This window comes from Pelophylax lessonae (assembly GCF_965119305.1).
Source record: "Pelophylax lessonae genome assembly, chromosome: 12".
Classification (NCBI taxonomy): Eukaryota; Metazoa; Chordata; class Amphibia; order Anura; family Ranidae; genus Pelophylax; species Pelophylax lessonae.
The window spans coordinates 132,131,420-132,155,487 of NC_138779.1; the positions used below are offsets into that span (position 1 = coordinate 132,131,420).

General features: G+C 44.2%; 1 protein-coding gene across 1 annotated transcript in view; it reads right to left on the minus strand.

Moving 5' to 3' along the window:
* PI4K2B (phosphatidylinositol 4-kinase type 2 beta) overlaps window positions 1-24,068 on the minus strand; it is a 63,772-nt gene that overhangs the window by 13,814 nt on the left and 25,890 nt on the right. Inside the window, exons 4-5 of the mRNA XM_082274068.1 lie at window positions 18,572-18,703; window positions 10,634-10,787 (exon numbers count right to left, since the gene is read on the minus strand). Coding sequence (XP_082130194.1) covers window positions 10,634-10,787; window positions 18,572-18,703 — 286 coding nt within the window. The remainder of the gene's footprint in view (window positions 1-10,633; window positions 10,788-18,571; window positions 18,704-24,068) is intronic.

Below are 24,068 nucleotides of genomic sequence, written 5' to 3' on the forward strand. Positions count from 1 at the left end.
CGCTCATGGAATGGTGACAAACTACAGTACTTAAAAATCTCCATAGGCGAAGCTTTAAACATTTACCGGTTACTTTTTTGGAGTTACAGAGGAGGTCATGCACTGGATCTATTGCTCATGCACCAACGATCACAGTGATATCTCGCGTGTGGTTTGAACACTGTTTATATTTGCGGGCGCGACTTACGTAGGTGTTCGCTTCTGCACACTACTGTGCAAAAGTTTTAGGCAAGTGTGAAAATATGCTGTAAATTAAGAATGCTTTCAGGAATAGAAGTTTATTATCAATTAACAAATAGGAAAGTAGAAGAACAGGAATCCAAATCAATATTTGGTGTGACCACCCCTTGCCTTCAAAACCGCTTCAATCCTAGGTACACTTGCACACAGTTTTTGAAGGAACTTGGCAGGTAGGTTGTTCCAAACATCCTGTAGAAACAGCCACAGATCTCCTGTAGATTTAGGCTGCCCCAAATCCTTCTGTCCCTTTATGTAATCCCAGACAGACACGATGTTGAGATCAGGGCTCTAGGGGGGCCAAACCATCACTTCCAGGACTTCTTGTTCTCCTTTACACGGAGGATAGTGCCTAATGACATTGGTTGAATGTTTGGGATCACTGTCCTGCTGAGGACCGGAGTTGAGAAACACTGCACTACAGAATACAATTTGGGGCCGATCACATGCGCCCCCCCCTGATGATATGGCATGATAGAAAACAGAATCGAAGATTTTTACAACTGTGTGTCTGCTATCGTCTTATTTGTGCTTACGAGTTGCTGTTTGTGGGCCCAACCATTAGATCACTCAGAAAGAGGTTTGGCAAGCATTAATATCTTATCGAAAAGGGAAAGGATAAGCATAGCGTGCCCTATCATTTCCTTGAATATCATATTCCGTCTACTTCTGGGTTACGAGCTTGGGCGATTCCTCTGTAGCGTCGGTCTCCTATTTCAGGTGGAGTGAGACCAAAAAGATCAGTGTATTAAAAATCACATACACTGCACTTTTGCAGTGGGTATATAAGCACTTCTTTTTTTTTTTTTTTTTTAGAAGTGGTAATTTGGCCACTTTAGGGCTGATCCACAGGTGCAGCAAAGCGTACCTGCGGATTTCCTGCAGGTTAACTGCACTGAGCCATAGCCTTCCATTATATCACGCCGGTTTGGAGCACTTTCTAAAAGCCCACCGAAAACTACTGGACGCAGGAGTTTTGGTGCGCTTTCAGAAAGTGCACCACACCCACGAGATGTAATAGAAGTATTTGGCTCAGTGCAGCTAACCCACAGGTAAGCTACAGGGGCACTGTGCTGTACTCACAGTGCAGGTAAACTGCAGCACATCAGTGTGAAAGAAGCTTTATAGGGGGGTTCAGGACAGTTGGGGCTTGAACATATTTGCAGTTTGAGGGGGATGGTCAAACTCCAGAGTTCACTGTGACCCACGACCAGTTACCAAAACACTTAAGTGGCCCTCGCTCTTCAAAAAGGTTGAGCACATCCAATGTACAGATCCCTATGCCCACAGTTGTTGATATACGTGTGCTTTAGGACCAAACAAGGGCCAAGGCAGGTTGGACAGATAAATATACACACACACTTTAAAGTGGTTGTAAAACTAATTTTTTAATCTTGTACCTACAATAAACCTATAATAAAGCTTACCTGTAGTTACAGAATATCTCCTAAACTTGCGGTGTTTAGGAGATATTCACACTGCATGCAGCTTATGACATCCCCAGCGCATGTCCTCTGAAGGGGCAGCATGCTGCGCTAGACCTTCAGAGCTTCATGCCGTAGTCAAGTGACATCATCGCTGCCTTAGCCACCCATACAGCCGACTACCGCAAACCCAGAAGAAGGAACAGGTGAAGATGGAAGCCCTGTCAGTGTTGACAGCTCACTGTGCTAGTAGGTGATGCACCTTGCAGGGGAATTTTATTTTTTTTGAAAGTTGTGGTTTACTACTGCTTTAAGACCTGTCTAGGAAGATTTAAGCAATAATTACATGGATGAAAAAGAAAAAAAAAAAAAAAGAGAGAGAAAAAAAAGGGAGAAAAGAAAAAAAAAAGAGAAAAAAAAAGGGAGAAAAGAAAAAAAGAGAAAAAAAAGGGAGAAAAGAAAAAAAGAAAAAAAAGGGAGAAAAGAAAAAAAGAGAAAAAAAGGGAGAAAAGAAAAAGAGAAAAAGGGAAAAAAGAAAAAAGAAGAAAGAAAGAAGAAAGAAGAGGAAAAAAGAAGAGGAAAAAAGAGGAAAAAAGAAGAAGAAGAAGAAAGACGAAGACGAAGAGGAAAGAAGACGAAGAGGAAAGAAGAAGAAGAGGAAAGAAGAAGAAGAGGAAAGAAGAAGAAGAGGAAAGAAGAAGAAGAGGAAAGAAGAAGAAGAGGAAAGAAGAAGAAGAGGAAAGAAGAAGAAGAGGAAAGAAGAAGAAGAGGAAAGAAGAGGAAAGCAGAAAGAAGAAGAGGGAAGAACCTCCAAAATGACTGACTACAAAAAGACTGGTCCCGAAGGGGTTAAGTTACAGTCTCGGCACCTGTGTCAGTGAAGCAGAGTGAAATAGTTCAATTGTGAAAAAGGGTGAATTGCTATGGGAACTGAGACACTTGTTGTTGAACCCCTGCAGCCTGTCAAGCATCCTAACACACAGAGGAACCCTACCCCAGTGTGGGATCAAAAGATTGGCAGTTAGCCAGTTGTGTGGATCCTTTTATGCTAGTTTAACTTTTTATACATCAACTCATGCAATCCATACACAAAAAAAAAAAAAATAATAATTTCAGAAATTAAGTTATGTGTAATAAAATGGAATGGCACAGGGAAAAAGTATTGAAGAAAGGGAGGTGCAAAAAGGCATTGAAAGCCAAGACACCAGCTGAAATCAGTAATTCAAAAGCAATCCTGCTCCTTGTCAGTGCAAATTATCAGCTGGTTCAGTCTCAACTGAAGGCCTATAAAAAAGGTGTCTCATTACCAAGGTGTCACACAAGAAACATCTCATGATGGGTAAAAGCAAAGAACTCTCTCAAAACCTTTGTAACCTTATTGTTGCAAAACATTTGGATAGCATTGGTTACAGAAGAATTACTTCTGAATGTTCCAATGAGCACTGTTGAGGCCATCATTTGGAAGTGGAACAAACATCATTGCACCATAAACCGGCCACGGCCAGGTGCTCCTCCCAAGATTTCCGTCAGAGGAGTAAAAATAATTATCAGAAGAGTTGTCTGAACAGCCAACAACCACTTGTGGAGAGCTTCAGAAAGACCTGGAATTAGCAGGTACAATGGTTTCAAAGAAAACAATAAGTAATGCACTCAACCACCATGGCCTGTTTGCACACTCACCACAAAAGACTCTAAAGTTTGCTGCCAAAATTTTACTCTTTGGATGCCAGAATACACACCATGTTTGGAGGTCAAATGGCAATGCACATCACCCCCAAAAAAACCATACCAACATTGAAGTTTGGAGGTGGGAACATCATGGTGTGTGGCTGTTTTTCAGCATACAGTACTGGCAAACTTCATGTCATTGAAGAAAGGATGAATAGAAAATCCAACAAGACATTCTTCATATAAATCTGCTGCCATCTACCAGGATGATGAAGATGAAACAAGTGTGGACATTTCAGCAAGACAATGATCCCAAACACAAAGCCAAGGAAACTCTCAATTTGTTTCAAATAAAGAAAATAAAGCTGCTAGAATGGCCCAGCCAATCACCTGACTTGAATGCAATAAAAAAAAAATAAAAAAAAAAAAACACACCATAGAAAGAACTAAAAGATCAGAGTTCGTAAAAGAGGCCCAGAGAAAATTCAAGATTTGAAGACAATCACACCAGAGCAATGCATGCAACTAGTTTCTTCATAGAGGAGGCATTTTGAAGCGATCATTACCAAGTAAGGATTTTGTACAAAGTATTAAATAAATTTCAGAGCTGATGATGTTTGGACACCTTCACAGGAAGTCAACCAGGAAGCAGCCTGTTCAATACTCACCCATCTTGTAAGGGGACAGTGTATGCCTATTACCTGCAGTACGCCAGTATCGCACACAGAAACCATGTGAGTTTTTATCTTACAATAAAAGTTAAAATAGTTTACAGAGAAGCACTATGAGGTTTTAAGCTTTTTTTCTTTGAGCCTCAACAGATGATTGCATAATAGCCACCTATACAGAGAGGATTGTGATTTACGGAGAAGTGCACCATTAAAGTTTGTGGGCACATCATGTGTTTATAATAGCAGTAGGAGGCACAAAAAGCCATGAATCAATAAGCCCCAATAAAGGGGAATGCGCATTCTGACTTACTTCTTTTAGGTCATAGATCAAGGTGAGTGCATGGTGATAAAAAAGGTAAAGAAGGACACAGTGATAACACTGGAAATTTTATGTAAAGCACAGTATTTAAAACAAAGATGGCCTTATCACTTTTACTGCAGGACTCTTATTAGCATACACTTGGTGGCACTGATGATTTTCCAGCATGTAGGCAAATTTTTTTATAGTTTTTTTATTTCTGATTAACTGATATTAGGACTCATATATTCTTTATTGCATAGGTGTATGCAGCACTGCACCTAAATATTAGATATATTGGGAGAATGTGAAACACGGGTTGATGTTAGCAGCAGAAACAGGACACAAAATTAACATGTAATATTTGTAAAAACATACTGTGAGTTTTAGATTACTTTAACATTTTAGGCCAATATGCTTTTAATATATTTAGAATCAATGCCACCATTCATTAATTTCAATGTTAATCTTCTCTGCCAAGAAAAAAAAATTGTATTTTTGACTTACCGTAAAATCTATTTCTCGGATGTTCATTGACGAACACAGCTCCTGATCTTCTTAACCATTGGGTTTCACTGCCCCCTACAGGAGTAGGACACTAGGGGGTATACTCCCTCTCTCTGCTATAGGTACTCAGTTTTGTTACAATCAGTGTCAGAAGAATTACAACTCCACAGAGGGGTGGGTGCTGTATCCGTCAATGAACATCAGAAAAATTGATTTTACAGCAAGTCAAAAATACAATTTTCTCTTTCATCCTTTGACAGACACAGCTCCTGATCTTCTTAACCATTGGGACGTCCCAAAGCAGTGTTAAAACATAACATGAGGGGTGGCAACAGCAAAAAATAAACGTCCAAGGCTAAACTATAGCCAACCAGGTAAACAGGAGCTCAACCAAAACAACTGGAGTCCACCTGAAAAAAAAAACAATACACCCTCAAAGAGGACCAGGTTTTTAAACAGGAGCCTGCAAAACCTTGCGCCTAAAAGAAGCATCCACTTTATAGAACTTTGTTAAAGTGTACACCGATGACCAGGTGCTCACCTTGCAAACCTGCATAACTGACACCTGATGACGGAAGGCCCAGGAGGCACTGAGCGCCCAAGTAGAGTGCGCCTTGATAGGAAAAGGAGAAACCTGACCCTTGATGGAATAGGCCTGAATCACCGCATGTCTGATCCATCTGGAAATGGCCACAGTGGTAGCGGACAACCCTTTCGGAGGCCCATCTGTAAGCACAAATAGTGAGTCTGACTTTCTAAAATACTCTGCAGCTGCCAGATACACCCTAATCGGCTGGACCACATCCAAGGCATGCAAAGCCATTTCCTACGGATGTTTTGGCGTGGGACACAGGGAAGGCAACACAAGGTCTTCATTCAAATGAGACAACTTGAGGAAGGAAAAACGGACAGGGGAGAAAAACCACCTCATCACCGTGGACAGGGTAAAGCCGCCAATTCCGACAACCTGTGGGCAGGAGGTGAAAACCACCAAAAAGGCCACCTTCTGGGACAGCGTAAGCAGGGGAATGTCCTGACGATTCTCAAAAGGAGGCTTCTAGAGGACTAAGAGCACCAAATTAAGGTCCCAAGGCGGCAACAGAGACAGCACTGGAGGAGTCAAGTGCCTAACTCTCTGAAGAAAAAGTACACACCAAGGAGTATGTGGCCAAGGGCCGTTCAAAGAAGACTGCTAAGTCCGACACCTGACCCTTGATAGTACTTTAGGCCAGTTTCTGCAAACCCCCCCTTTGAAGGTAGGTCAAGATCTGAGCTACCGAAAAGAGTGAGGATGAACTCCAAGAGACTCACACCACACAACTTAAGTCTTCCACGTACGATGGTAGATATTCCTAGAAGTAGATTTCCTAGCTTTTAACAGCGTTGGAATCACCGACTCAGAAACCTCTATCCATCAGCACCTGGCGTTCAACGGCCAAGCCGTCAAAGCCAGCCACTGTAAAGTAGGATTGAAGATTGGTTCTTGGGACAGCAGATCTTCCGAGAGGAAGCTTCCAAGGAACGTTGGTGACCAGCTGCACCAGATCAGCGTACCAAGCCTGGCGAGGCCAGTCCTGGGCCAGTAAGATGACCAGAATCTCTGCCGTGATCCTGGGTAAAAGTCTTGGCAGAAATTTGAGAAGAGGGAAGGCGTAAATCAGACAATACTGACCCCCCTGTGCCACCAGAGCATCCGTGGCGCCTGCCAGGGGATCCCGTGTCCGAGCCACAAACCTCTGCACCTTTCGGTTGAGCCGAGACACCAACAGATCCACCTCGGGGATGCCCCAGAGACACAACTGATGAAACACCTCCAGATGAACGGACCACTCCCCATTATCCAACACCTGCCAACTCAGGTAATCCGCCTGCCAGTTTCCCACCCCAAGAATATGTACAGCAGAGAGGGCTGGAACAAACTGTTAGGCCCACTTTAGAATGCCGGCTACCCCCAGAGCCACCAGGACACTTCTTGTACCCCCCTGGTGATTGACATAACCCACGGCCGTGGCATTGTCTGGTTGAATGCGCACTGGACATCCCTGAAGATGACCCATCCAATGTTCCAGGCACAGTCTGATTGCTCAGAGTACCAAGACATTGATCGGTAGTCTGGACTCTTCCAGTGTCCAGACCCCAAGCAGAGATTTTGCCGAGGACGCCTCCCCAGTGGGAAAGGCTGGCATCCATAGTGACCGCTGTCCAATACAAGGTGAGGAAGGATTTGCCCAGATGAAGCACGGAAGAAAGAAGACACCATATCAGAGACTCCTTTGTTCCCCGGCTCAGCCAGATCGGATTGTCCAGAGACTGCGGATTCCTGGTCCCATTTGGCCAGAATCTCCCTTGCAGGGACCTCGTATGGAACTGTGCAAACAAAAAAGCCTTGAATGGAAAACACCCGCATTCAAGTCAGGAGGGATCAATATCTGCTGGACATCAGCAGACAAATTACAGCCTTCAGTTTCTGGCGTTTTTTTTTTCAGAGGAAGGAGCACTCTTGTCCAGAGTCAGACCCAGATAGTCCAGCTTTGTGGACGGAACCAGAGCAGAATTCTGTAAATTCAGAATCCAGCCAAACACCCTCAAGCTCGTATGGTGATTTCCAGGTTTTCCCACCAGAGCAGTAGGAGACCGCTCGCAGAAGGTCGACCAAGTAGCCCAGTACTGCAATCCCCCATTGGCATAACAATGCTAGCATCGGGGCCAACACTTTTGTGTGAAGACCTGAGAAGCAGAGGTGAGACCAAAGGGTAACGCCACAAACTGACATGCTCCACTCCCACGACAAAGCGGAGGAAGCGCTGGAGACCAACACATTGGAATGTGAGGGTAAGTGTCCTTGATGTCCAGAGAGGCAAGAAAAATTCCCAATGCCGGGAAGCCACCACTGTGCGAACAGACTCCATTTTGAATTTCTGCAACCGCACAAAGCAGTTCAGCACCTTGAGGTCCAGAATTGAACGCACCTTGTCTTCCTTCCTGGGGACTGTAAACAGGTTTGAGTAAAACCCCTAAAAACGTTCCGAAGTCGGGAACCAGAACCATCACCTTTTACAGTAAAAAAGTCTTGCACCGCCCCAAAAGGAGCCTGTAAGCGGACCAGGAACAGTCGCATGTTGGAAGGAAAAACGTTACCAGAGGGCAAGAACAAAACTCAATCTTGTAGCTGGACCGAATGACCTTGTGGACCCACCTGACTTGCACCGGGGGGGGGGGGGGGGTCCACGGGACCAGGAACCAGCAAAGACATTCCCCCACCCCAGATACGGGTGGGCGGCGCACCTTCATGCTAAAGGGGCCTTGTCCATGGGTCTGGAGAAGCCCGCTCTTAACTTGCCAGACCAAGTTTGCTTGGATCAACCAGAGGATGCCCTAAAGGGCTTCAACCCCTTTGTCAGTAGACCCTGAGGGAACGAAGAAACTTCTTATGACTTGTGAGCAGAAGAGGGGGGCCCACATCTACAACGAGGGTCCTTGCCCTTATTAGCCCCCCCCCGTGAGACCTTTAATGAGGTCTTTCAGGGTAGCACTGGAAAGGCAATCTTGAAAGGGAAGATCAGTCAAGGCCTTTTTTAGAAGTTTGGTATGTGAGCAGCTTTTGAGCCAAAAGACATCCAAGGACCACTGCCGAAACAGAGCCGCGCCACTAGGGGAGCCACATCCAAATAGGCATCACAGATAAACTGCAGCCCCTAGACCAGCTGGTCTGCCATCTCAGCAAAGGCAGGGGGGAGCTACTGCCCCTCCAGGTCATGGCGCAAAAGCCTAGCCCATTCGGTCAGAGTCTGCGACACCCGGGCAATGGTGAATATTGGCCTCAGTGCTGAACCAGCCAGGGTGTACATATTGCGGGCCACAGCCTCTGCCTTCCTGTCAGTCGGGTCCCTAAAGGCCAGAGACTCTTCAACCAGAATCATGGTAGTCGCCTTGTTTAACCTGGAAACCGGAGGTTCCACCACCAGTGGAACAGTCCACTTCTTAAGAAGGGACTCCTTAAAAGGGTATCGCCTAGCAAAGTCGCTTAGGGACCCCAAGGGGACACTTTGGTCACCCCCATTGTTTAGTGACATTTCTGTCAAAATAGGAGGGGAAAGGGAACACCTTTTCGGCTCTGGATGGCTTATGAATGTCAAAGGGAACCTGTGCCTCCGCTGCAGCTGCATCCTCAATCTTTAAGGTCTCACGCACAGCTACAATCAGTGCGTCTACCAGCAATTTTTCAGACGCGGTTGCAGAAGTGGAGGAATCCTCCTCACTATCTGAGGATTAAGGGCGTATGGTCGCAGACCCAGCAGGGTGACCCACATCCAAGGCAGTCTAATCAGATTCAGGATCTGAGGAGACAGATAAGTTAGGAGAAGACGGGGGGCGCTTTTTGCCAGCCCATCGCCTACAAGCCACCTCCACACGGGACACCAAGGACTCCAGGACCGCCGTCAGTGCATTGATCGGTGGATAAATTAGACCCAGAGGGCAGCTATCAGAGAGGGGGGTCAGGTGAGGAGATGTGCTCCACAGACTGCAAGACTCACCAGGGGGACCCCACAAGGTGTAAAACACCACTGAGGGACAAACCCCCACCACTCTGGCAGCCCACCTGGTTGCCAGCCAGAGAGCACCAATTGATCCTCAGTAGAGAGGACCCCAACAGACTACCCCACAGAAACCAAGCACTGCAGCTACCAGGAGAATCTGTACTCCCCAAAAACGGGGATCAGGAAATGAAGAGATCCAGGAATCAGCACCAGGGCATGGGGGGGGGGGGGGCTCCAACCCTCACACCCACGAAATCGCCACCCAGAGGGCTCCACTGTCATGGCCACTGCTATTTTCAAATGGCAAACCACTGAAAAATGGCCACCAGACTACACAAGGCTCCCAGGGACCCAGGAGGGATCCCTAGGCCTCAAAAATCGCATAGGCAGGAAAGGGGCCCTGGCAGGAGCCCCTTCCAGGCACAGCCCCCCCCCCCCCCCCCCCAAAAACAGATCACCCAGTCGCCGGTGGCGCACTCCCCCCCCCCTCCCTATCGCCAGCACAGCATCCTGCCCCCACCCTACAGCCCCAGGGTCAGTGAGGGGGTGGGGGGCGTGAGATGGTCCACAGGGACCACCAGACCGATAAGGGGGGTGCCTAACAGGAAGGAGGGGAACCCAGGGGTCTGTCACATGGAGGGGCCCATGTCCACCCCAAACAGACAGAATCTCCTCTCCGTCGAAATGGAGATTGGGGGGCTGTTGGCCATGAGGAACTCTGCGACTCAGGCCGAGACCCGGTTGTGTGTGACCTTGCAAAGCATTTAACTCACAGGCACAGCCCCCGTCTTGTGGGGCTATGTCGTGGCCGACCTAGCGCGGAGCTGAGGTCTGCGCCCGCTTTCTGGCCAGACTAGGGTGACCACTGGATCTAGATTATCCAGCCCGTCGCCCAGTCTGGCATCTGATTGTAGATCTCACAGGACAAAAATGCAGGAGGAAAAAAAATTCTATCTAAAAAGAAAAAATTGCCAGGACCAGACATTCCAGCAAGAAACTAGGTCCTTACTCCTGACTGGGCAGAAAAAAAAAAACTGAGTACCTATAGCAGAGAGAGGAGTTTACCTCCTGAGACTTCCCATAGAGGTAGCCAGACTTTTTTTCTGCCTAGTGTCCTACTCCTGCAGGGGGCAGTATAACCCAATGGTTAAGAAGATCAGGAGCTGTGTCCGTCAATGAACGAAAGAGAAAGTATAATTTTACTATATGTACTAGGGAATCAAGTACTGATAAATATATTTCCTGTAAACCTCATAACAAGCAGGAGTATGGTAAACCAGCAATACTCACCAGTATTCCTAATGACATAGTCTAAAATGACTAGTCTTTCAAACTGAGACTGGAGCTGCTTTCTAGTATTCTCAGGCAGAGGTTCAGTTTCAAATCTCCTAAGCCAGTAATCTGCTTCCTTATAGCCGTCAACGAAAAGCTGGAAAGAACCCATCTGAAAAAAACACCACAACACTGAAAGCTTTCCCCAGTACCCATTGATCTTTTACTCTACTGCACAATCAACCATTATATTACACTCCGTTTTAATAGTTTCTGATGACATAGCAGGTTTGTTTTACTTTGTATAGTGTGGAGAAATACCAATATGAAAACCTAGTTCACCTCTTAAAAACAGCCAAATGGAATATAAGGATTACTATACTTGCCGTAAAACAATTTTCTTGAAGTTCATTGTAAAATACTGGAATTCAGGAAATTATTTACACAGTTGGGATTATGCCTGCCTTCTACAGGAGGTTGAGAGACACTCATTTTCAAATCTTATTGGAGTTTTTGTTAGTTTTGCAAGGGCGGCTGCCTTAACACAGGTGAAAAAGATTTGTAGCAGTTGGGGTTGGCAACCTCTCATTTTTTTAGACTACTGCAATAGTAGATAAAAGGAGAATAGTGGGGTTCCCTTGCCCCATCTACAAATGCTGAGGCAAAAACACACTTCAGCCGCCAGAGGTATCACTAATGCTAGTGTAAAGAGCAGATCCAAGGACACAACGTCCTTGAAGGACAGCAAAACTGGATGTTCTATGCATACATGATCAGCAACCCAAGCATGTAGCCAAAGTGCCCTACTCATATGAACAGACATCATGCTGATGCAAGACATTAGCTTAGAGGTTTGTACGAGGGCATTACAGTTAAAAGTGCAGGGTTCCAAACATTTGTCTCAAATGCTCCATGATACAGGGAGCTTTTCTCCTTTGATGGAGGGGTCCTATTTAAATGACTGTAACCATTGTGACAGTCTGATAAATCAAGAACACTGCCAACACAAGAGAGCGGGTCAACGCCCATTTAATTCAAACTGTAATCCAAGTAGGCAATATAACTGGAGGAGGAGACTGAGGACTCTAAAGAAGCAGAGAAGGCAATATAGGTTTCAGGAGCAAAAGAGATCCTCAAAAATTAGCGGTAGAGTCGGCCGAGGATGGTGCCGAAGTGCACCTAGAGCTTCTGCAGGCAGATTGCTCCAGTATTCGTGCACTGACAAGAAGTCCAAAGTGGACATAGCAGGTCTTGCGGACATAACGGAGGCCTTGGACTCACCTGATGGAATTGACAAAGCCTCCAATGAGGAGGACCCTATAACAATAGGGGTCCCAGGAAAGAAAAAAAAAAAAAAAAAAAACCACACAGGTGCCAGTGGCTTTCAATGACACTGGGTAAAACACCTCTAGAACCAGTAGGAGTTTGGGCCAAAATCACCTGTTGTGGTACTGTCCTTGTAAAGACAGGTGAGGAAAGGCCTTGCGTACTTAGAAATCCAAACAGTTAGTGCTAGCTTGCATCATAGGTGGCCAGAGGTGATCAAGTCACTGTGGATGGGTAGCCAAATAAAACTGTAAACCAGATTATCCAAGTGGTGCTTCAGGAGCAAGGGCAGCAGCAGGGTGGCGTTTCCTTTGGGCTGAAACAGGAGGATGACATTAGCACTCAGTTACCTCAGCCTCACACCTTTCTGCAAGAAAAAGCAGTTGTGGGAAATTTGAAAATGCCTCCAACGATAAACACATGTGAAGTAGCTCCAGATGCGTGACCCCGACTGGCCTTACTCACTACAGGAGTCTTCAGAGACATGGTCACATCCGAGGCTGTACCACAAATCTGGACCTAGAAAGCACATTTATTAACCCCTTCCATACCGCGCCATAGTAAAATGACGGCGGCAGGAAGTCTCTCTCGATCCGGGCGGCCGTCATATGACGTTCGCCCGGTGTCGCCGCTACTGCGCGCCCCCGGGGGCGCGCAGCGCGGCGATCGGGGGTGAGGCTCGTCCCTCAGACTGACCCCAACCCCGATCAAGGTAAACAGCCAATAAAATTGGCTGTTTACCACGTGATCGGCTGTGTCCAATCACAGCCGGTCACAAATGTCAACAGAGAACAGGTAACTAGCTGTCACCGTGTTCTCCTCCTCACACACTGATCCTGTGTGAGGAGGAGATTGTGGTAACAGCTAGTTACCAATTACAATGCACCCCAATCACACTGATTACCCCCCCCCCAATAAAGAGCACCTGTCACTAACTAACCTATCAAAGTACCTGTCACTAGCCCATCAAAGTACCCGAGTACCTGTCACTAGCCCATCAAAGTACCCGAGTACCTGTCACTAGCCCATCAAAGTACCCGAGTACCTGTCACTAGCCCATCAAAGTACCCGAGTACCTGTCACTAGCCCATCAAAGTACCCGAGTACCTGTCACTAGCCCATCAAAGTACCCGAGTACCTGTCACTAGCCCATCAAAGTACCCGAGTACCTGTCACCAGCCCATCAAAGTACCCGAGTACCTGTCACCAGCCCATCAAAGTACCCGAGTACCTGTCACCAGCCCATCAAAGTACCCGAGTACCTGTCACCAGCCCATCAGGTACCCGGGTACTCTGGTGACAGGTACCCGGGTACTCTGGTGACAGGTACCCGGGTACTCTGGTGACAGGTACCCGGGTACTCTGGTGACAGGTACCCGGGTACTCTGGTGACAGGTACCCGGGTACTCTGGTGACAGGTACCCGGGTACCTGTCACCAGAGTACCCGAGTACCTGTCACCAGAGTACCTGTCACCGGAGTACCCGAGTACCCGTCACCTACCCATCAGAGTACCTTCCACCTGCTCATCGGAGTACCCGAGTACCTGTCACCTGTCACCAGATAGCTGCCATAACCCTGGTATTTTTTTTAAACGGTGGACGGTTGGCTTTCCGATAAGGGTGGTCCCAGCGGCGGATTCGCAGCGGGATCATCCTTCCGGGGTGGCAGAAGAGGTGCCCCCCCCCCCTCCACCACATTCAGGTCCTTTTCCCCGCTTACCGGACCCGCCGGCAGCGGGGAAAACGATCCGGTCCTGGATCCTCACAGACAGGATGTCGAGTGAGGGCAAGCTTGCCCTTAGTCGACTCTATGGTCTTGGAGGACCGGAGCTACGGCAAACGTCGTTGCCTAGCAACCGGTTTAAAAGGTCCCTTTTTTTTTTTCCATTTTATTTATTTATTTTTTCTATCTTTTAGTGTACTTGTGAGATCTGAGGACTTTTTGACCCCAGATCTCCCAAAAAAGAGGTTCTGTCGTGCCTTTTTCTATTACAAGGAATGTTTACATTCCTTGTAATAGAAATAAAAATGATCAATTTTTTTTTTTTTTTTTTTTTTTTTAAAAACAGTGTAAAAATAAAAAATAATAAATAAAATCAATAGTAAAAAAAAAAAAAAAAATTAAAAGCGCCCTGTCCCCTTGAGCTCGCGCGCAGAAGCGAACACATACGGAAACCCCGCCCACATATGTAAAGTGTGTTCAAACTACACATGTGAGGTATCGCCGCGATCGTTAGAGCGAGAGCAATAATTTGAGCCCTAGACCTCCTCTGTAACTTTAAGATAGCAACCTGTAGAAATTTTTAAAGTGTCGCCTATGGGGATTTTTAAGTACCAAAGTTTGTCACCATTCCGTGAGCACGCGCAATTTTGAAGCATGACATGTTGGGTATCTATTTACTCGGCGTAACATTATCTTTCACATTATGGAAAACAATTGGGCTAACTTTACTGGTTTCTTATTTTTTAATTCAAAAAAAGTGAATTTTTTCCAAAAAAATTGCGTTTGGAAGACCGCTGCGCAAATACGGTGTGATAAAAAATATTGCAATAATCTCCATTTTATTCTCTAGGGTCTCTGCTAAAAAAAAATATATATAATGTTTGGGGGTTCTAAGTAGTTTTCTAGCAAAAACAACAGATTTTAGCATGTAAACACCAAATGTCAAAAATAGGCCTAGGCAAGTGGCTAGGATGCATGATGGTGCTCCTTGGATGTTGGGCCCCTCTATATGGCTAGGCTGTGAAAAAGTTTCACACATGTGGTATTGCCATACTCAGGAGGAGTGGCAGAATGTATTTTGGGGTGTCATTTTTGCTATGTACATGCTATGTGTTAGGAATATCCTATAAATTGGCAACTTTGTGTAAAAAAAAAAAAAAAAAAGTTTATTTTTTCCCCACATTTTCCAAAAACTTGTGGAAAAAAAATGACATGTTCAAACGACCCATAATGCATAATAGAATATACGTTGGAGTGTTTGCTTTCCAAAATGGGGACTTTTCCATTGTATTGGTGCTCTAGGGCCTTGAAAAGTGTGATAGGTAGTAAGAAAGTTTTATGTGTATTTATGCTCCTAAAACGCCTGATGGTGCTACTTGGATGTGGAGGCTCTTTTTGTGGCCAGGCTGTGTAAAAGTCTCACACATGTGGTATCACCATACTCCGAAGGAGTAGCAGAATGAATTTTGGGGTGTCATTTTTGCTGTGTACATGCTATGTGTTAGAAATAGCTTATAAATTGACAACGTTTTGGGGAAAAAAAAAAGAAAAATTTTTTTTCTTAATTTTCCCAAGAATTGTGGGAAAAAATTATAACTTCAAAAAACTCACCATGCCTCTTACTAAATACCTTGGACTGTCTACTTTACAAAAAGGGGTCATTTGGGGGGTATTTGTACTGTCCTGACATTTCAGGGCCTCAAGAAAGGAGATAGGCCGTCAGTACATCTGGTGTGATCAATTTTCAGTAATTGGTACCATAGCTTCTAGACTCAATAACTTTCACACAGACTAAATAATAGACACTAATTTGGGTTAATTTTACCAGAGATATGTAGCAGTATAAATTTTGGCCCAAATGTATGAAGAAAAATTATTTTTTTGCAAAATTTTATAATAGAAACTAAAAAAAAAAAAAAGTGTTTTTTTTTTTTTTCAAAATTTTTGCTTATATCACGAAGAAAGAAAAAAAAAAAAAACAGTTGTGATCAAATACCACCAAAAGAAAGCTCTATTTGTGTGAAAAAAATGATAAAAAATGTGTTTGGTTACAGTGTATCATGACTGAGCAATTGTCATTCAAAGTGTGAGAGTGCTAAAAGCTGAAAATTGGTCTGGGCAGGAAGGGGGTCTAACTGCTCTGTATGGAAGCGGTTAAAAGGTACTCTTGTGGAGGGATCTGGGGGTCTAAAAAGACCCCAAACCCCTCCCCTGCACTTAAAAGCATTCAAAATGCCAAGTTTGGCTGTTTTGAATGCTGTCATTTTTTTGTATTTGGCGCAGAGTACGCAGAAGTGATGTCATGACATCACTTCCGGTTTTTACATGGATGCCCAGATGCCTGTGCTAATTGGAATTCAAAGGCTTGATGTTAACCACCCCATTGCACGGATTATAAAGGTTCATGGTCAGATTAAGGAGCAAGCCCAAGCGCTAACCAGTCAACCATTACAGATATTTGTACCTAAAGGTTGTTTATACATCCATCAAAGGGAACTGGCTGCTACGACTCCAAATGACAGAACTTCTCCCAAAGCAATATATGGTATGGTTGGATCCTTGTTCTGGGCTATCTGGATCCGTTTTCATCTTGTTGAGGAGAAGAAACATTTGTCATCAGATGATCCTGGCTTCTATATGTTGCTGTCTGGTAAGAGGCTTTGAGTAATTTGAGTGCTTACAAGTGGCCAGTGGGACTTCACCTACAGTGCACCCGAGTGATTTTTTTGAGTTGGATTGGCACTTTCATTATTTCCGTCTGGTGAGAGCAGAACTTGTATGGTGGAGGGATTATCCAATTGCACCGTGAATCTTGAGAAATCACACTTTTCTGTTTTTTGCACCAGTGAATTATGGACTTTTTATTTATGTCACATATATGCACTTGATCACATGATCCTTTTTCACCTTATGTGTTTTCATATATATTTTTTTGTATATTAATACACAATGTATATTTTATATTTTTTTTTTCCACTCTTGTGGAGGGATCTGGGGGGTCTAAAAGACCCAAACCCCTCCCCTGCACTTAAAAGCATTCAAAATGCCAAGTTTGGCTGCTTTGAATGCTGTAATTTTTTTGAATTTGGCGCAGAGTACCCGGACATCACTTGACATGTCATCACAGTCATGACATCACTTCCGGTTTTTACATGGAGACCCAGTCAGAGCTGAATGCGGCTTTGATCGGGTCCTCGGCGGCCGTGCGGATGCCCGGGTCTCCCAGTGGGACGGGAGGCCCGGGCGAGCCGCAGAAGGCGGCGGGGGGGGGGGGGGGAGGGGGAACGTCCCCTCCCGCTCCTTGTAAAATGACAGCCGAGTGGCTTCTCAGCCGCATCGGTTGTCATTACAAAACAGCAGACTGTCGGCTTTGGACACCGTTACCGGTGTGATGCCTCTAGCTGCAGGCATCACTCCGGTACAGCACTTTCCAGTCAATCCCTAGTTTATACTTACCGGCTCTGTGCAAAGATATTGTAAAAAGTGGCCCCTTACCTCCTTCCCCCCCAGGACACTCAGCTCCTCCTTTACTGTGTGTGCCCCCATAGCAAGCTGTGTGCTAACAGGGGCACACGTGCAGACGTGCTCTCGAGCTGGGCTGTGTGCATCCAAAGACACAGTGTGGCTCGGCCACTTCCCTCACTCCCACCTTACAGGATCAGATTGACAGCAACAATGGCTCACACTGTTGCCCGAGTCCCGGAGAAAAAAAGGGAGAGAGACCAGAGCTGCAGCTGAAAGAACAGCACTGGATTGAGAGAGGGGCAGGTAAGTACTTTGGGGTAAGGGGGGAAGGGAATATCAGCTAGCGAAAGTTTTTTTTTTTTCTTTAAACTTAATGCAGGGAATGAAGGTAAAAAACCTTTTAAAATTTAGAACCATTTTAAAAACCGGACAGTACACAAAGGTCTGGAAAGCCCACAAAGCAGAGCCCAGTGCCAGGAGGTCACACTCCAGGCTAGTCCCATAATCTTTCAGTCCAGCGTAAATACTTAAAAAAGCTGTTGCTGAGGATATACTAATCTGGATAGCTGCTATTTAGTGATTAGCTCAAGCTGCATTTTTGAAACCCAGACGGAAGTCACTGAAGAAGGAAAAAAAAAAAAAAAAAAAAACCCATACACCTATAGTGTCCCGCTAGCAGAAAAAAAAAAAATTAAAAAAAAAAAAAAAAAAGTAGGTTAGCAAAAATATAGTTCAATTTTTTCTCAGGGGTGCTGCACAAAAGGCTTTCAACCTCCTTGGACACTAGCAAACTGTAGCATGATGGTTGGAGGCAGGTTATATGGGGGTTAGCTTAAAGTTTGTCTCCCAATGTCCCAACCTCCTGTAGGCACTGTAAAGACCAACTGTTTCAGAACTAATATTCCTGTGTTCCTCAATGAAAGATAAAGACAATTGTTTGTCCGTTCTGAATCTGCTTTAAGAATACAAAATCAGTGAAAAGCTCTTGTTTAGATTCTCCTTAACATATGGAATGAAGATTCTAAACCCTGACTGCAGATGGTTTGAAACCTTGCAAACTGGTAAGTATGACAGGAAGATCTAGAATTTATTATGAATTTGCATCCTAGATTTATTTAAAAACATTGCACACTGAAAAGTGACCACACAAAAGTATTCTTTTTTTTTTTTTTTTTTTGTTATGCCTGTCAGGAGAACATGAGATACAAAACCATATTCTGACAGAAGAGGAAGTAATTTTCCTACTCTGGGGTTACGTAGTCAGTAAATGCAAAGATGCCGAGTGGTGTTCTGGTTTAACCTGTACAGTATGTAAGCACTTGTCTCCCTGATAAAATAATTATGTAGGAGGCATGGCAACAGAGTCTGCAAAAATTTCAAACTGTTATCACATTTACAAAGATGAAAGCAAAAACAAAATAAAAAAAAAAAAAAAAATTACCTTTGGAGGTAAACCTATGCGGTGAAATTTTCGACCTACTGTTGGTACTTTTTCTAATGCATATTTCTTGCCTCTTGACTTTGCACGGTCTATTGCACTGTAATTGAAAGTTTCACTGACAAGCCACACTACCTTAAGAGAAAAAAAAAATAGCATTGTGAAAATAATACTTTACATGGCTATAATGCTAACAGCTATTTTGCAGTATTAAAAATGTAAGAAACTGTATAAACAAGAAAAAGTAACATTATGCAACATAATTTAAAGTGGTTGCAAAGGCTCAAGGTTTTTTACCCTAATGCATTCTATGCATTATGGTAAAAAGCCTTTTGGGTGCAGCCCCCCCCCCCCAGCCCCCCTTATACTTACCTGAGCCCAATCTCGATCCAGCAATGTGCATGAAAGCAGCAGCTCTCCAGGGTCTCTCTCCTCATTGGCTCACAGCACTGGGAGTCATTGGCTCCTGCTGCTGTAAATTACAGCCAGTGAGCTAATGAGGAGAGCACAGTGGGGGTGCCTTGAAAAAATATTCATACTAGGGATAGACCGATATGGTTTTTTCAGGGCCGATACCGATATTTTGGTCACAACGTATCGGTGATATGGGCCGATATTTTGTACATGTAAAGTTTTGAGAAATAAAGACAATTTTTGACTGGCTGTCTGGCATGCTGTCTGTGGGTGGCTGGCTGTCTGGCACCCTGTCTGTGGGTGGCTGGTACAGGGTCTGTGGGTGGGTGGCTGGCTGGTACAGGGTCTGTGGGTGTGGGTGGCTGGCTGGCACCAGGCTGCTGTGGGTGGGTGTATGGCTGTGATACACTCCGGCGAGACTAGTCCCGACTCCAGACGAGGCTGTTCAAGGCGAGGGAGGCAGCCTAAAAAGGCAGAATGACGTCACAAAAATAAAAATCGGCAATATCGGCCAGTTCCAGGGCCGATACCGATATATCGGGGAAAGTGCATATGTGCCACCTATATATCGGCCTTGCCGAAAATTGGTCTATCCCCAATTCATACCCCTTGAAATTTTCCACATTTTGTCATGTTACAACCAAAACCGTAACTGTATTTAATTGGAATTTCATGTAAAAGACCAACACAAAGTGGCACATAATTGTGAAGTGGAAGGAAAATGATTAATGGGTTTCAATTTTTTTTACAAGTAAAATAGCTGAAAAGTGTGGCATGCATTTGTATTTAGCCCCCTTTACTAGTTAGAGGACTTCTGAAAGCAATTGGTTCCACTGGATTTTAGTTCGGGATATCCGAGTATAGTTCACCTGTGTGTAATTCAATCTCAGTATAAATACAACTGTTCTGTGAAGCCCTCAGAGGTTTGTTCGAGAACCTTAATGAACAAACAAGAGCATCGTGAAGGCCAAGGAACACACCAGACAGGTCAGGGATAAAGTTGTGGAGAAGTTTAAAGCAGGGTTAGGTAATAAATAAATATCCCAAGCTTTGAACATCTCACAGAGCACTGTTTAATCCAGCAAAAAATGGAAGGTGTATGGCACAACTGCAAACCTACCAAGACATGGCTGTCCACAAACTTACAGGCTGGGCAAGGAGAGCATTAAATCAGAGAAGCAGCCAAGAGGCCCATGGTAGCTCTGGAGGAACTGCAGAGATTCACAGCTCAGGTGGGGATTCTGTCCACAGGACAACTATTAGTCGTGCGCTCTACAAATCCGGCCTTTATGGAAGAGTGGCAAGAAGAAAACCAATGTTGAAAGAAAGCCTTAAGAATTCCTTTTTGCGAAAATCTATGTGGGGGGGGGGGACATAGCAAATATGTGAAAAGGGTTCTTTGGTCAGATGAGACAAAAATGTAACTTTTTGGCCTAAAAGCAAAACGCTATGTGTGGCAGAAAACTACAGAGCCAGAGCTACAATGGAATGGTTTAGATTAAAGCACATTCATGTGTTAGAATGGCCCAGTCAAAGTCCAAACATAAATTCAACTGAGAATCTGTGGCAAGACTTGAAAATTGCTGTTCACCAATTTTCATCAATGATAAATCCAGATTCTATGAATGAAAAGAATATCTGCTCACGTGAAAAGCTTTAAATGAGTGCCTCTCTCTCCCTCAGCCAGCAGTATGTGAAGTGAGAGTATCCTAATAATCTATCAAGATCAGCTCACATTACATCTCTACTTCTGGTCACAGAAGAGGGACAGGGAGGCAACACGCTTTTTCAGAGATGTCCCGGATGTGCAATTACAGCTTTTCACATGCGGATTTTTATTCACGGTATTTTATCATTGACAAAGCCTGTGTTTACTTTCTTACCAGCTACACAGATATTGAAGTGTCTACTCTGTGCTACATTCCAGCGATCTTTGCATGGACTATACAGGCTCTTTTTTTGGACGTTGCAATTTTTACCCCCTTAGATTCTGTATACAGGAGATCCCCGGGTTACCAACATAGGGACTGTAGGTTTGTTCTTAAGTCAAATTTGTTTGTAAGTCGGAACAGGAAAATTTTTTAAGTTTAGCTGCAGCCAAAAAAATAATTTGTACGTTTTTGGGATAGCATAGGGAAGGGTTAACACCCCAGTACCATTTGTTTTGCTGTCTGTGCCCATGTTCAGAAGAGTTTCCCGCACTGTCTGTCCCTTTGACAACTGGATTTTTAAAATTTTGGGTTGTTATGGAAATAAGGATTGGCGATAAAGCTTCAGTGGAGACACCTTTTTCCCATGAGAACTCTTACAGGAGTGAATTTCCCTTCCTAGGGATAGATTTCCTCTCACTTCCTGTTGTCTACCGTTTGTAACCAGGGGACCGCTTGTACTTGAGGTTTTGCTTTTTATCCTTTTGCTATTCAAATGCATATAGCTATTTAGACATGCCTCAGGTTTGATAGCAGGTAGCTTATTGCAGTTTGTTTTTTGGTCTACATACTAAAGACACTAAAAATACTATGAAGAGAAATTCCTAAGACTGGCGCAGACAGAATCCGGAACAGCTGTTGCCAACAACCAATCAGCTTCTAGCTTACATTTTCAAAGTTTAACTGAACAAGCTAAAGTTAGAAGCTGATTGGTTACTTTGAACAGCTGTTCCAGATTCTGTCTGCTCCAGTTTTAGTAAAATCTCCCCAGTGCCTTCTGGGATATGGGGAGAGAAAGCCCACCCCATCCAAAATCAAACAAACGTTCGTCTGATTTTCCACAAAGGTGCGAATCATGACGTAACCAACAATGGTATTAACTTGTATGAAAATTCTCAAATGATAAAATGTTCTTTATTCTGTAGAATTTCTATGTTTGTTATCACCTTCTTCTGGGTTGTTCTTCGTATCGGATCACACGCATTCTCTATTTGATTATTTTTGTAGGCGTACTGTACACGGACTGAAAAATCAGACGTTGTGTTAATGTACAATAAAAATTTTCTAGCTTGCACCTTCTTTTTTTTCATCCGAACAGTTGAAATCAGCTATCGAAAGCGCTATACTAACGATCAAATACTCGAAAAATCGTATCTCATAGAAAAGTTTTTATCCACATTTCTTATAGTGTTTACCCAGCTTTAAAAAGGATTGACTACTTTTCTGGAATATCTATACAAGGGTTTCTTTTCTATTCCTGAAGTCTGGAGGTTTCCTATCCTCAACTAATCAGTCTAATGCTGGCTGGTATAGTTACTAATACCAACACGGCAAGTGCCGTACAGGTTTTCTTTACCCGGTTTCTCTTCAGATACAGGCCTTTAGGTCTAGCATACCAGACTTTTAGACTTTAAGGAGGTATGGACAGTCAATGTGTATGCTCATCAAACTACTAAAATAGATTTAAATAATATGGCTAAAAGGTGAATTCATAAATAACAATTTAGTTACAAACGGATTTAATCTGATTCATTCATGTTATATTGCAACTGTAAACGTTCCATATCTGCAGTCTAATTTCTGTATATCCTGAAAAAATTAAGCTATTGTCAGTCTAAGGCCAGGTATCACGTACCACTATGCATTTTACTTTATTTTAAAATTCTTTACTTTGGAATACAGTACAGGACAAACTTGGTGCCATGGCTGTGGCTATATCTCTGTAGAAGACAGCAGAAAGAATGTAGCAATGCACTGTAAGGAACGATCAGGCAAGAATGAGTCATCTGAAAAGGTGTGATGCAGTAGTTACCACATCCTCCTAGTCTAGCTAAGAGGGGGGAAAAAAAAAAAACACTGCCAGATTTAACACTGCTTGCACCAAGAATCATCAGAAACAAAAAATGGCAGGGGGCACCACAATAAAGTGAGTAACTCCAAAATCCTCTACTGTACCTATAAAACGGGCCGGTTCACACTAGATGCAGACGCATCAAAAATTCAAATGTTCATGCAAACTGACTGCGAAGTGTATGTTAGTTAACGACACCCTGCAGTTTCCAAAAGACCGTGCGATTTGCAGAATCGGATTAGATTGTGATGCGGACAAAAAAAAGGGTCCTGCACGAGTTTGGTCCGAACGCGATGCGAATTCAGCCATACATAGGAAATGGTTTTAACATACAGAGAAATTCTGTCTTTCCTCAGTCACGATGCAGAGACTAGGAGGTCCCAGCTTCAACTGTGATCGTGTGTATACCCCTGAACTGGTCTTCAGGGACTGGGAACCATATAAATAAGACAGCAGCCCTGGACCTGCATAGCACCCTGTGGCTAGCTACATGTTGCCCTACATGCCTAAGTGAGCGCCTAACACAGGATCCAGTGCCTCAAGGTACAGTCTCCAAGGTACACACCAATAGATATCCCAGGGTAATAAGCAGTCAGATCTCGACAGAAGTTTTAGAGAAAAAAATCAAATTAAAAAAAAAAAAAAAAAAAAAAAAATTTTACTTCTCCAGTGTCACCTAGAGACACTAGCAGAAATTGGAATTACAGAGTGGGCGGGATTATATGGGTGCACTCTAGGGGCAGCTCTAGCAAGATTTATGCCAGTGTCCAATCACCTGAAGGTAGCCTGCATATAATCCATGCTCCTTGAATTTAAGTCCTGTACAATTAAGATACGCATTACCTTTAAAAACTGAATTTTTGTAAAATCTTACCGTAAAATTCCTTTCTCCGAGTCCTCCGACAGTCGCCGCCCCTCACATAGTCTTCACCAATGGGTATTGACTTCCACTCCGCAGAAGTAGCTAGGCATAAGACTTGTTAGAAACAAAAGGTTTTAGCATAAACACACCCATAGGGGCTGTCCCACTGGTCAATACCCCCCCTGCAGTAAGCCATCCCAACTCAGTTTGGTAGCATAGCAGTAAGTGTACAAGAAAAAACCCCAAAAGAGGGGTGGCGGCGGCTGTCGGAGGACTCAGAGAAAGGAATTTTACAAAAATTCAGTTTTCTCTTACGTCCTCCGACAGTCGCCGCCCCTCACATAGTCTTCACCAATGGGATGTCCCAAAGCAGTGTAGACATGAGGGGTGGGAGACGCAACCATAGAAAAGGCAACGCAGTACCCACATCAGAGAAAGGAACCT